Consider the following 15,129-nt stretch of genomic DNA (forward strand, 5'->3'; position numbering starts at 1 on the left):
ACTGGAGATTTTCTAATTTCATTATTCCTTCTGCCTTTATTAGTTGGCATTCTAGTGTAAGGAAGAATTTATTCTTATTATTTATGTGTTCAATGTATTTATTTAGCATGGCTTCCTGTTTTGTTCAGCGGATTGTAATCCTTTACTATGATTTATTTTGATGCTTCAGTTTCCCCATATTTGGACAGTAAAAGCCCCTTCAAGCTGTTCAGAATGTACATTTTATATGTCCCCACCATTCCTGTATTCCTCACTCTTCTGACACAGCAAGATCTTCCAGCCCATCTTATTCTTTTCTTGCCCTGGCCCAGAAATCAACCATTTCTTCAAGGAGCCTTGGTTCTTTTTAGTAAGGAAATGGTACTTAGAAACCAAGATCTCATATGCTCACTACTACTGGAATATCATGATTCCCAACCCCTTTTAGGGACAAAGCTAGGAAACGTGTTCATACACGTACGTGTGTATCTGTCCATTTTTACTTATACAGTCATCCCTCCTAATACACAGGGGATTTGTTCCAGGACCTTCCCACCCCAGGTATACCAAATTCACGTACACTCAAGTCTCACACTCTCCTCTGTGGTACCCACCTATGCTAAAGGGTTTTGCATCTTGCAAATACTGTATTTTAGTCCCTTTTGGTTGAAAAAATTCTGCATATGAGTGAACCAGCTCAGCTAAACCTTGTATTCAAGAGTCAACTGTATATGTATTTCTGTTTATGTCTATATATATTGAAAACAAGTTCACCTTGGTACTTTTAGTTCTTTTTTTTGGGTTGGAATCTCACTCTGTCACCCAGACTGGAGTGCACGGCAATCTCTGCTCACTGCAACCTCCACCTTCTGGGATTAAATGATTCTCCTGCCTCAGCTTGGATTACAGGTGCCCGCTACCATGCCTGATTAATTTTTATATTTTTACAGTGTTTCACCATGTTGGCCAGGCTGGTCTTGAACTCTTGACCTCAAGTGATCTGCCTGCCTCAGCCTCCCAAAGTGCTGGGATTACAGGCGTGAGCCACCATGCCCAGCTGGTACTTTCAATTCTAATCGAATATTACACCATTATTACAGCTTTTCCCATTTATAATTATGTAAGAATGAGAAACCTGGCTCTTATTATCCCCAGTATGTTTGCTTATTTACTCAGTTCTCCTTTTCCTAACCGGCCTCTCAACCCTGCCAGGCCATCACCCAACTCAGCTGTATTTTCCACACAGGGCCCACACCCTGCCAGGCCCTGCAACATATACCATGTACCCTACTAGTTACCTTCCTTGTGTTGGCCCTGACCTCTGCTAGATGACCCTTGTGTAGGCATTATGTATGGTCCTTTCTGTTTGATTATATATACATTTTTAAGTCAAATATTGAGACAATTGGACATTCACATGCAGATACAGGAAATAATACAGAGAGATCCTATTTACCCTTTTTCCAGTTTCTACCAATAGTAGCATCTTGAAAAACTGTTGTATAATAATAATATCACAGCTGGGATATTGACATTGTTATGGTCAAAATACAGAACAGTTTCATCAACATAGGATCCCTTCTATTTTCTTTATAGTCAAACCCACCTCCACCCATGACACTGGCCTGTGGCAACCACTGTCTGTTCCCCAGTTCTACAGCTTTGTCATTGCAAGAACATTGTGTATACAAAATCATACAGTATGTAACCTTTTAGGACGGACTTTTTCAGTCAGCCTGATTCCTTTGAGATTCATCCAGGTTGTTGTGTGTACTAATAGTTGATTCCTTTTTATTGCTGAGTACTATTCTGTAGTATGGATGTACCACAGTGTGTTTATTAGTTCACTCACTGAAGGGTGTCTGGATTATTTCCAGTTAGGGGCTATTATGAATAAAGCTGCTGTAAACTTTAATGTACAGATTTTTGTGTGTAGATGGGTTTTTATTATTCTGGAATAAATACCCAAGAATTTACTTTCTAGGTCATATGATAGTTGTATGTTTGGCTTTATATGAAACTACTAAACTATTTTCCAGAGTAGTTGTACCATTTTACATTCCTACCAGCAGTGTACGAGTGATCAAGTTTCTCTACATCCTCAGCAGCCTTAGGTTTTATTAGTATTTATTTCAGCCATTAGAGCAGTTCTGTAGTAGTGTCTCTTGTGGTTTGAATTTGCATTTCCTTAATGGCTAATAATGATAACCTCTTTCATGTGCTTATCTGCCATCTGTATATGCTCTTTTTATAAGTCTGCGCATGTCTTTTACCCACTAATTGGATGTTTTTCACTGTTGAGTTTTAAGAGTTCTTTATATACTCTAGATATTAGATCTTGCTGTGATACATGGTTTGCAGATACATTCTCCCACTCTGTAACTTACCTTTCCATCTCTTCATATGATCTTTCTCTGAGAAAAAGTTTTTAATTTTCATGAAGTCCAATTATTCTTTTTTGGATTATACTTTTGCTGTCAAGTCTTCAGAACTTTTCATTTATCCCAGTCCCCTGAAGCTATGTGAATGTGTTTGTAGATTCACTGTTCTGTTTCACTGATCTATATACCTGTCCCTCCACCAATACCACCCTGTCATGAATACCGTAGTTAGGTAATAGGCCTTTGTATTGGATAGGGTGATTCTTCCCACTTAATCCTCTTTTTCAAGGTCGTCTTAGATAGGACCGGTGATTTTCCGTATACAATTTTAAATAAGCATATTTATGTCAACAAAAAATATTACTGGGATTTTGATAAGAATTAAGTCTGTCAATCAATTTGAGGAGATTGCCATGTTTACTTTGTTGCATCTTATAATTTATAATTGCAATATGTTTCTCCATTTTTTCATATCTTTGATTTTTTTATCAGAATTTTATAATTTTCAGCATGTAGATTCATACATGTTTTAAGCTTATACTTAAGTATTTCATTTTCTTTGGGGTGATTGTAACTGGTATTGTGGTTGTTTGTTTGTTTTGAGATGGAGTCTCACTCTGTCACCCAAGATGGGAGTGCAGTGGCATGATCTCAGCTCACTGCAACCTCTGCCTTACAGGTTCAAGCAATTCTCCTGCCTCAGCCTCCCAAGTAGCTGGGATTACAGGTGCCTGCCACCATGCCTGGCTAATTTTTGTATTTTTAGCAGAGACTCGGTCTCATCATGTTGCCCAGTCTGGTCTTGAACTCCTGATCTCAGGTGATCCACCCACCTCGGCCTCCCAAAGTGCTGGGATTATAGGCATGAGCCACCACACCTGGCTTAGGTATTGTGTTTTTAATTGCAGTTTCCAAATGGTTTTTGTTTGTGTATAGAAATGAAATTGATTTTTGTGTGTTGATTTTATGCCTTACTACTTGCTGAACTCACTTTCCATTCGGGGAAGTTTTTGGCGATTCTTTGGGATTTTCTTACGTAAACAATCATGTGTGCAAATAAGGATAGTTTTATTTTCTCCATTCCAATTCGTATGCTGTTATTTTTGTTTTCTTGCCTTATGATAGTAACCGAAAGCTTCTACCGTGCAGAATAAGAGTCACAAGAGCAGAAGCTTTGCCTTCTTCCTGATCTTAGGGAAAGGCATTCAGTCATTCACCTTTCAGTATGATGTTAGGAGGTTTTGTTGTTGTTGTTGAAACAGAGTCTTGCTCTGTTGCCCAGGCTGGAGTACAGTGTCACAGTCTGGCTCACTGCAGCCTCTGCCTCCTGGGTTTAAGCGATTCTCCTGCCTCAGCCTCCTGAGTAGCTTGGATTACAGGTGCCCACCGTCATGCCTGGCTAATTTTCGTATTTTTGGTGGAGATGGTGTTTTACCATGTTGGCCAGGCTGGTCTTGAGCTCCTGACCTCAAGCGATCTGTCTGTGTCACTCTCCCAATATGCTGGGATTACAGGCGTGAGCCACCACTTGTTTTCCATAACAAGTTGAATTAGTTCCCCTCCATTCTTAACTTGCTGAGAGTTTTTATCATGATTTGGTGTTGAATTTTGTCTAATGCTTTTTCTATGTTAATTGATATGATCCTATGGTTTTTCTTCTTTAGCTTGTTGATATGGTAAATTATATTTATTGATTTTTTTTACATCCTTTCATTTTTTTTACATCCTCACTGATTCTTATTATCTGACATTTGATTGTAGCCATCCTAGTAGGTATGAAGTGGTATTCATTATGGTTTTAATATGCATTTCCCTAGTGACTAGTGATGTTGAGCATCTTTTTATGTATTTATTGAAACTTTCTATATCTTGTTTGGAGAAATGCCCATTCAAATTATTTGCTGTTCTTAAATTATTGAGATATAAGTCACATACCATAAAATTTACCCTTTTGAGGTAGTCATTGGTTTTTAGATTACTTAAGGCTGTGAAATCATCAGCACTATTTAAATCCAGAATATTTTCATCAGACCAAAAAGAAATTTTCTACCAATTAGCACTTGGGAATACATAGGAATAAACAAACTCAGTTTCTCTGCTACACTCTTATAACATGTTTCTGACACAAGATGTGTGGGTTTTTTCCCCCACACACCAAGCAAGCAATACATTCTTCAGGGGACTCCAGATGGATGTCCTCCAATTTAATTCTGACATTATCTACCTAGAGATAGCGTCAGATCCCACAGGTTGAGGGCTCAGTCTTATAAGATTGCCTCCTACTTCTGATGCCAGTCACAAGCCCCAGCTTGTTTAACCTGTGCTTCCAACTGACTGGCTATAAATTGGGGTTCCCACACCCCTCTCTTTGGATTTGATTAATTTGCTTATAGTAACTCATACTACTCTAGGAAACACATTTACCAGTTTATTATAAATGCTGTTACAAAGGATACAGATGAAGAGATGCATAAGGTGAGGTATGGGGGAAGAGGCACAGAGCATCCATGCTGACCCCAAGTGTGCCACCTCTGCAGCCTCCATGTCCTTAGCTCTCTGAACCTTGTCCTTCTGAGCTTTTATTGAGGCTTCATAACATGAACATGATTGACCAAACCACTGGTCGTTGTTGATCAACTTAAGCTTCAGCCCTCTCCCCTCCCCAGAAGCTGGAGTTGGTGCTGAAAGTCCCAACACTGTAATCCTACCTTGGCCTTTCCAATGGCCACCCACCATCCTGAAGCAACATAGGGGCTGACAGCCTCAGTCAACTTGTTAACAAGTTAAAAAGATACCACCTTGGAGATTCCAAGGACTTCAGGACTTCTATGCCAAGAAACAGGGACCAAGACCAAATATATATTTCACAATATCCCCACAGTCAGCTCCCATTCCACTTTCACCCTAGTCCCCCTGGCAAACACTAATCTACTTTCTGTCCCTGTCAATTTGCCTCTTTGGGTCATGTCATACAAATACATACTGTCTGTTGTAATTTACTGGTGTCCTTTATTTCACGTGGATTCACATTAATCTTGGATAACTTGCTTTTAATCTGAAGAACCTCCTCAAAATTCTTATAAGCTGAGTCTGGTAGCAACAAATTCTCTTCTTTTTGTTTACCTCGGAATGCCTTTATTTCCCCTTTATTTTTGACAGATAATCTTGCTGCATGTAAGATTCTTGATTGACAACTTAATATTTAGCACTTTGAATATGTCATTCCTCTACTTTCTGGTCTCCATGGTTTCTGATGAGACATAAACTATTAATCTTTTTAAGGTTTCTTTGTATATGAGGAGTCATTTTTCTCTTCGAGCATTTTTGCTATGATGTGTTTCAACGTGAATCTATTTGTGTATATCCTACTTAAGAGTTTATTGAACTTCTTGGATGTGTAGATTAATGTTTTTCATCAGATTTGGGAAGCTTTAAGCCATTATTTCTAAAAGTTTTTTCTGCTCCTCTCTCAACTCTCTTTCTGTTCACTTGTAAGGTATATGTTTGTTCACTTAGTGATATTCCACATTTCTCTGAGGCTCTGTTCATTTTTTCACTTTTCTCTGTGTTTTTCAAAGTGCATAATCTCTATCAGTCTATCTTCAGGTTCTCTAATTCTTCCTTCTGCCACTTCAGATCTTCTGTTGAGCTCCTCTAGGGAATGTTTCATTGTTTTTGTACTTTTTAACTTCTGAATTTCCATTTACTTCTTTTTTATAATTTCCGTCTCTTTATTGGCATTTTCTATCTGATAAAATACTGTCATCATAGCTTCTTTCACTTCTTTAAACATGGTTTCCTTTAGTTCTTTGAGCATATTTGTAATGGCTGCTTTGAAGTCCTCACAGGTAGTGTCTATTGACTATTCTTTTTCCTGTGTATGGGTCATTTTTTAAATTTCTTTCCTTGTCTCATACTATTTGTTGAAAACTGGACATTTTAGGTAATATTTTTTAGCACCTGTAGATACTCTTCCCTCCCTGGGCTTGTTTTTGTTGTTACATGCTTGTCTATTTGGTCAGAGACTTTAGATTAGACTATCATAGTGATGGACTAGTCTTTTTTTTTTTCGTAGTTTGAAGCCTCTGATGTGACTCCTAAGAGAGCATGGCCTTGGCCAAGCAAACAATCACCCTGAGAAGACAGTGGTTTTTTTGTTTTTTTAAACAGGGTACGCTTTCTCTCTTCCATGCATCTCTCTGTTATGCTGTCTCAGTTGGTAGCACACCAACTTTTGGGTTCCACTAATTACCTGCTGATCCCTCTGCTGTTTTTGACAAAGCCCTGGATCTTCTTTTGCTCCACAATCTGATCTAATTAAGTTTGGGCAGTGGTCGTTTTTGAGGTCAGTCTTTGAGGTTTCCTTAGTTGTTTCTTTCCTTGGTTCTCTCTGGCAAGCTAGCCTGACTACAGTTCAGTTTATTGCTCTCATGAAACCATGAGGCTACTCTTATTAGTAACTGCTTAACCAAAGCCTCCATTTTTTTTTTGAAAGCATCCTAGGCTTGAACTTCCCCATGCTGTGTTTCAGATAAAGATAGTTTTGCAGGGGAAGAGCTTCAGAATTCTGTTTTTAAGGCCTACTTCTCCTTCTGGATGAAGTCTACTAGCCATGTCTCTGGAGCTTGAGGCCGGGACAACAGCTCACTTCTCTGAGTGATACCCCTGCATTGCAAGCTAAGCAGGAATGATAGCTTCTCATCTTCTTGGCTTTCCTAAGTATGGAATCTTTGACCTACAGATGAGGTGGAGCAGGGGCAATTGGGAGAAGCCAGCCAGGGTAAGGAGGAAATCCATATGGTAGGGCAGCCCAGCAGTGATGAAGCCTGAGCAAGATAACACCTGTGTGGGAGAGTGACCTGGTCTGGGTGTTAGAACATTCCCAGGCACCCGAGCTTGGGTCAGCTTGGGAGGGCTCCTGTGTGGTAGGGTGACCCTGCATGGAATATTGGAACATAGGCAAGGCGAGGAGAGCATTTACCCAGGTGGGTGGCAGCAGCAGCCTGGCATAGGTGTTAAGAGTCCAGATGGGATGAGAGAGGCATCCATAAGGAAGAGGGAGCAGAGGCAGTAATGGCAGACTGGTTACGTGTGGGGGGCTTGGTTAATTAGGTAAATACACTTAAAATTATGGTAGCCAGGCTTCTCCTGGAGTTATAGGTACAGTTGTGAAAAGGGTGGAAATGAGGGGAAACTCTATGGTGTTGGCTCGGAATTGGTAGTATCAGGGTAAATGCTTTTTCCATATGTATATATTCATACACAGAGACATAAATATAGATGTGAAGTATGGTAATGTGTGTACCTGTATATAACATGCATATTCTTTAGCTCTGTCCACTCAGAGGGCCTGGCAGCAGTAATACCCTAATGGCAGTGAGCATACCTAACATGCAGACATTTTTTAGACAGAGTCTCACTCTGTTGCTTGGGCTGGAGTGCAGTGGCATGATGTCTTGGCTCATCACAACCTCTGTCTCCTGGGTTAAAGCAATTCTCCTCCCTCAGCCTCCAGAGTAGCTGGGCCTACAGGCACGTGCCACCATGCCTGGCTAATTTTCATATTTTTTAGTAGAAATGGGGTTTCACCATATTGGACAGGCTGGTCTCAGACTCCTGACTTCATGATCCACGAACCTCAGCCTCCCAAAGTGCTGGGATTACAAGCATGAGCTACCACACCTGGCGATACCATTCTTTACTAGTAAATGCAAGGGCTTCTGAGTCTAATTATGAGGAAACAGCATGCCCAAATTGAAAGACATTCTGCCAAATAAGTGGCCTATACTCTCCAAAAGTGTCAGCGTCATCAAAGTCGAGGAAAGACTGAGGGACTTGTTCTAGTGTGAAATAGGTGAAAGAAACAGGACAACTAAATGCAAGGTGTCCTTTTACTGTGAGGGACATTTTTGGAGTAATCACTGAAGCTTGAATGAGGTCTGAGGAATAGAGGGCAAGTAGTAATATCTCAGCCATAATTTTCTGATTTGGCATAATTTTCAAGAATGTCTGTGGGAAATATACACTAAATTATTTGGATTAATGGGGCAGCATTTCTGTTACTCTCAAAAATTCAAGGAAAATACACACACACACACACACACACACACACACACACACACACACACACACACACACACGTATATATATATTTGAGATAGTCTCACTCTGTCACCCAGGCTGGAGTGCAGTGGTGCAATCTCAGCTCACTGCAACCTCTGCCTCCCAGGTACAAGTAATTCTCCTGCTGCAGCCTTCTGAGTAGCTGGGACTACAGGCACGCAACACCATGCCCAGCTCGTTTTTCTATTTTTAGTAGAGACGGGGTTTCACCATGTTGGCCAGGCAGGTCTCTAACTCCTGACATCGGGTGATCTGCCTGCCTCGGCCTCCCAAAGTGCTGGGATTACAGGCATGAGCCACTGTGCCCAGCCAAGGAAAAATATCCTTTGTATTCTTTTGTAACTTTTCTTTAAGTTTGACATGATTCAAAGTAAAGAGGTAAAATATTCTCAAAAATATATAGGCAGGCATGGTGGCAGGCACCTGTTGTATTGGCTGCCAAGGAGGCTGAGGCAGGAACATTGTTTGAGGCCGGGAATTCATGACTGCAGTGAGCTATGATCACATCACTGTTCTCTAGCCTGTGTGACACAGCAAGATATTGACTTTTTAAAAATTACAAATTAAAACTAAAGTGTTCAGTTGTGTTGGATGCTGCTGCACACTCAAATAGGAGCTCTAAAGAGTCCACCTTGAAACATCATCGGAAACCTTAGCAAGAGCAGATGGAGTTGAGAGTGGGGGCAGAGGCCAGAGCTGAGTAGGCTAAGGATGAGACTTGCGGCATGTGGAGATGGCAGGTCAATCACCTTGGTTTGGAGGTTTAGCTATGAAGGGGAGAGAAGAGGGGCCCTCAGAAGAAGGGAAATCATAGTGAAAGATCTAGAAACAATGACATATACCCAGGAATGTTTGAAAAACAGAAATAGCAAAAGTCTTGGAAAAGTTCTGTCTTCAGATATTTGGAAGCCTTTCAAGACAAAGAGATGCTTTATTCTTTATTTTTAGTAGGAAGAACCAGAACCAATGCTTATAGAATGGATTTTAGCTCTGCACTAGAGAACATTTGAAGCCCAGCGTGGTGGCAGGCATCTGTAGTCCCAGCTACGCAAGAGGCTGAGGCAGGGGGATCCCTTGAGCCCAAAAATTTGAGCCCAGCCTGGGCCACAGAGTGAGACCTCCACCACTAAAAAAGAAAAGAAGGAAAACATTTGAGCTGTCTAACAGTGGAATAGTTCCCATTTGTAAAGTGAGCCTCTTGTCACAAAAAGTAGGGAACACGAGGCTGGAAATTCAGCTGTACAGCAAATTCCTGGAAGTGACTCCTCCATGGACTTAAGAATGCAGATAGATGGGCCTCCCACACCCACCAGGCACCCACTGCATTCTCAGCCTATTGTTCTATGACTTTAGGAGGTAATGGGCCCTTTCTGATATCTTGAGTATAGAAGGAAATTACCAGTTCTTGGTGTTCTAGACCTCGCTTTTCAGTGTTTTACCTGCCCACTTGTAGAAATTAAGGAAGAAAAAACTCAGTACTCACTGGTACATTTTAGTGAGTTTCTTTGTTATGTTTACTGTGCCATATATATATATATATATATATATATATTTTTTTTTTTTTTGCACATTAGGTTCTGGGGTACATGTGAGGAACATGCAGGATTGTTGCATAGGTACATACATGGCAATGTGGTTTGCTGCCTCCATCCCCATCACCTATATCTGGCATTTCCCCCCATGTTATCCCTCCCCAACTCCCTACCCCCTGCAGTCCCTCCCCTAGTCCCCCACAACAGACCCCAGTATGTGATACTCCTCTCCTTGTGTCCACGTGTTCTCATTGTTCAGCACCCGCCTATGAGTGAGAATGAGCAGTGTTTGATTTTCTGTTCTTGTGTCAGTTTGCTGAGAATGATGGTTTCCAGATTCATCCATGTCCCTACAAAGAACACAAACTCATCATTTTCGATGGCTGCATAATATTCCATGGTGTACATGTGCCACATTTTCCCTGTCCAGTCTGTCATCAATGGGCATTTGGGTTGGTTCCAGGTCTTTGCTATTGTAGACAGTCCCGCAATGAATGTACGTGTGCATGTGTTTTATATTAGAACAATTTATAATACTTTGGGTATGTACCCAGTAATGGGATTGCTGGTTCAAATGAAATTTCTATTTCTAGGTCCTTGAGGAATCGCCACACTGTCTTCCACAATGGTTGAACTAATTTACACTCCCACCAACAGTGTAAAAGTGTTCCTATTTCTCCACGTCCTCTCTGGCATCTTTTGTCTCCAGATTTTTTCATGATCACCATTCTAACTGGCGTGAGATGGTATCTCAATGTGGTTTTGATTTGCATGTCTCTAATGACCAGTAATGATGAGCTTTTTTCATATATTTGTGGGCGCCGTATGTGTCTTCTTTTGAAAAGCATCTGTTCATATCCTTTGCCCACTTTTGAATGGGTTTATTCGTTTGTTTCTTGTAAATCTGTTTTAGTTGTTTGTAGATTCTGGATATTAGCCCTTTGTCAGATGGGTAGATTGCAAAAATTTTTTCCCATTCTGTTGGTTGCTGGTTCACTCTAATGATTGTTTCTTTTGCTGTGAAGAAACTCTTTAGTTTAATTAGATCCCATTTGTCTATTTTGGCTTGTTGCCAATGCTTTTGGTGTTTTAGTCATGAAGTCCTTGCCTATGCCTATGTCCTGAATGGTTTTGCCTAGGTTTTCTTTTAGGGTTTTTATGGTGTTAGGTCTTATCTTTAAGTCTTTAATCCATCTGTAGTTAATTTTAGTGTAAGTTGTCAGGAAGGGGTCCAGTTTCTGCTTTCTACACATGGCTAGGCAGTTTTCCCCACACCATTTATTAAACAGGGAATCCTTTCCCCATTGCTTGTTTTTGTCAGGTTTGTCAAAGATCAGATGGTTGTAGATGTGTGGTGTTGCCTTCAGGGCCTCTGTTCTGTTCCATTGGTTTATATCTCTGTTTTGGTACCAGTACCATGCTGTTTTGATTACTGTAGCCTTGTAGTATAGTTTGAAGTCAGGTAGTATGATGCCTCCCGCTTTGTTCTTTTTGCTTAGACTTGACTTGGCTATGCAGGCTCTCTTTTGGTTCCATATGAAGTTTAAGGTGGTTTTTTCCAGTTCTGTGAAGAAGGTCATGGGTAGCTTGATGGGGATAGCATTGAATCTGTAAATTACTTTGGGCAGTATGGCCATTTTCACAATATTCATTCTTCCTGACCATAAGCATGGAATGTTTCTCCATCTGTTTGTGTCCTCTCTTATTTCGTTGAGCAGTGGCTTGCAGTTCTCCTTGAAGAGGTCCTTTACATCCTTTGTTAGTTGTATTCCTAGGTATTTTATTCTCTTTGTAGCAATTGTGAATGGGAATGCTGCTGCCTCTTTTCAGAGATGCCCTACCCAGCAAGGAGGTGGCCTAGTCACAGTCTGCCAGGAGAGGCTTTGCTGAGCTGCCGTAGGCTCTGCCCAGCTGCTGTGTGAACTTCCTTGTGGTTTTATTTATAGAGGTATAGTTAGAACTGCCTTGGTAATGGCAGTCTACCTCAGTAATGGCAGACTGTCTCTGTAATGGTGGACTGCCTCAGTAACGGTGGACTGCTTCAGTAATGGCGGACTGCCTCAGTAGTGGTGGACTACCTTGGTAATGGCAGATGCCCTTCCCCCCACAGAGGTGGACAGTCACAGGTCCAGCTGTGCTTGCTGTGAAACTCTCAATCCAGAGTGTTTCAGATTGCTGGTCTTTGTGGGAGTGGAACCCACTGAGCCAGGTCACCTGGCTCCCTGTTTCAGCCCCTTTTTTTTCAGTTGAATGGGCGATTCTGTCTCCGAGGCATTCCAAGTGCCAGTTGAAATGGCCACCGAGATTTGTGTGAATTATTGTGCAGAGACCCGCTGCACTGGCTGAAACAGCCGTCCGGAGACTCGTGGTGCTCTTCCGCCTGTAATCTCCTGGTCTGTGGGCAGTAAAAATTCATGTGGAAATGCAGTGATCACTCACCCCCTGCGTTCTCCCTGGGAACTGCACTCCAGAGCTGTTCCTATTCAGCCATCTTGGATTGTCTCCCTGTTGTGCCTGATTTCATATTTATTATGATCAGTATCTCATTTGGTTCCTTAAATATTATTCTAAATTTTGTTCTCATGTCCACAAGTGGGTACATTCATCTTCATCTGCCACATCTATGTAGGATGTAGTCACAGCACCTCATTGTTGGGAACACTGAGCAAGCTTGCAGAAAGGGCTGTTTTCACCTTGCAGAATCTTGTTTACATTAGGCTTGACTTCCTTAGATGTTGACACAGGGTTACTGACTGTATAGTAACTGGGGTCAGCTCAGTTGTTTTATGTTTATTTGAGGTCAACCCAGGTCTCAGGATTTTACCACAGAGATTATTCTTGAGGGGATCTATAAACCACCCCTTCCTTAGCTTGGTCCAAATACATCCTACCCCTTATCTAATGAAATCAGTTTATATTTTTAGTATAGTTGAAAGCAGTTACTTTTGACTTTTCTCCGTAGATGTCCCCAGATGCTGGTTCTCTAGTCCATGAATTTGTCTATGCAGAGCTCACCACTCTTTCTCAAGATCTAAGTTAACATTCTCAGAAGCACAGACTTGCCTAGAAATCTTCGTAGACTTCCTCTTACTCAGATAGCAAATATACAACTCCTTAGTTTGAGCATTTAGGGCCTCCTGCCAGTAAGTTCATGTTCTTATCATGCAGACCTCTGTGCAGCTGCTGTTTCTGTGTTGCCATTAGGGTCCTGCAGGCCTTGCCTAGAGTAATCCTCATATAATTCCTCCGACAGGAAAGCTGTGCTTTCTTCCATGGCTGTTTTCTAAATAACAAAGGCATGATACTACACATAGAGTAGCAGTATGGACGCTAAATTGAGATTCTGTGTCCCTGTCTTATTTGACAAAAGTGCACATTGTTGGGGAGATGGGGGCGGCATTTTAAAAGGAGCTTGGTGTATAGCATTAGCAATCATTAAAAAAAAAAAACAACCCCAGAAAATAACCTTACCTCTGGCAGTACAGTAGTTTGTTTCTGTGCACACACATCTGAAATACCATTTGTGCAGAGAGAGAGTGAGCAAGCGAGAGCGAGGGCGAGGGCGAGGGCGCAGCCTGACATTAACAAGGGAGGAGGCGGACAGTGAGTACATTAGGGTTGTTGCACTTTCTGTTTTCTTTATATCCTTTATCTTCACGTTGCAACCTCCCCCGCATCTAGTTCCTTAAAAAATGTGATACTTAGTGAGTTTTCTTTATATGCCTCTGCCAAGACATTATTGAAGCTTCCTTTTTCCCCTCACTGCAACAAAAGGCAGAGAATGGTGGTTTTGAGTTTTTGAGAGGCATAGCTTCTATAACTGTCCAACAGAGGCATAACTAAGAATCAGGTTTTCATAGTCTGAAAATGTCAAGTTAAATGTCTTCTGATAATATATCACCTCTAAAAATGTCTTTATTTGTTCTATCCAAGTATTTCTTTCATAGTTTTACCAAGAAAAAAATAAGAATGGTTTTGGTTGTGAAAAATTGAGTATTTTAATAATGTTGTAAGGTATCCAGCATAATCCCACTTTATTACAATTAACTTTTCTCTACACTATTCAAAAGAGGAGTAGAAAGAGAATTTTTTTCAAAACATCCAGAGACAGGCTATGAAAGGAATAACAGAATTTAAGCCTTTTAACGTGTGTGTAAAAGGCAGTGCTTGAATCATGAAGACAGTTTTCTAAATTCATTACAATATTTTGGGGGTAGTTCTTTGAGTAATTGGATCTTTTAAGTGCATTTGAGAAACAAAATTTAGTAATAAATGTATTTAAAATTTATATCATTTTTCCCTCTATTTGAACAGTTTTCCAAAATGCAATCTGTTCATATAGGATTTTGCCCGTTCATATCTAAGTGGGAATCAGTAGTTTCTTTGTTTGTCACCATGGAAACCAGTCAGCCAATCTGAATGGCTCTTAGATCATACAGAACGATGCAATGCTCCGTGCTCTCAGTGAAAGTTCCTCACTGAGTAAGTGGAGCTGACTCTTCCCTGCCTCTGGCTCTTGCCTCCCAGTGCCATGCAGGTGCAGGATGCAACCAGGCGGCCCTCAGCCGTCCACTTCCTCAGCTCCTTTCTCCAGGGCCGCCGGCATTCCACCTCGGACCCAGTACTGCGGCTGCAGCAGGCCCGGCGGGGCTCTGGCTCAGGCTTGGGCTTGGGCTCTGGCTCCCGCTCTGCCACGAAGCTGCTGTCCTCGTCCTCTCTCCAGGTGATGGTGGCTGTTTCCTCAGTCAGCCATGCAGAGGGAAACCCAACTTTCCCCGAAAGAAAAAGTAAAGATCTCTTTCTTCTTATAGATTATCATACCTTTGTATGTAAGCTTGAGGAATGGAAATCAGCTATATTGTGTTTATACCTTTTTAAATATTGGCAGTTTAGTCTGTATTATACTTTTTGCTGTCTGTTATGCTAAGTATTTTAGTGAATATATAAGAAGATATAAAATGATCAAATGTTTTGTGTTTTTTTAATTAAAAATACAGGTTTGAACAAAACTCATTCCCTTGTAAAACTTTTACACTTTCTTCTTCTTAATTGCCAGTATATGTGGAGATTATTATATGTGAAAACTTTGTTATGTTAAGAGATATATGTCACTT

The 15,129-nt window shown here is 41.0% G+C and overlaps 1 protein-coding gene across 4 annotated transcripts in view; it reads left to right on the forward strand.

Annotated features, from left to right (window-relative positions):
* Positions 1-15,129, forward strand: part of PTPDC1 (protein tyrosine phosphatase domain containing 1) — a 70,982-nt gene that overhangs the window by 37,918 nt on the left and 17,935 nt on the right. The window contains exon 2 of one of the 4 annotated variants that reach the window (XM_032268506.1): positions 14,543-14,802. The exons of 2 other annotated variants lie outside the window; for them this stretch is intronic. In XM_032268506.1, coding sequence (XP_032124397.1) covers positions 14,547-14,802 — 256 coding nt within the window. In that variant the 5' untranslated portion in view covers positions 14,543-14,546. Of the gene's footprint in view, positions 1-12,571; positions 14,803-15,129 lie in introns of those variants that run through there. One more of the 4 variants, XM_032268505.1, reaches the window with a different exon arrangement.

Source organism: Sapajus apella, unplaced genomic scaffold (genome assembly GCF_009761245.1).
Source record: "Sapajus apella isolate SASKATOON/1434 unplaced genomic scaffold, GSC_monkey_1.0 scaffold182, whole genome shotgun sequence".
In the NCBI taxonomy this organism is placed as follows: Eukaryota; Metazoa; Chordata; class Mammalia; order Primates; family Cebidae; genus Sapajus; species Sapajus apella.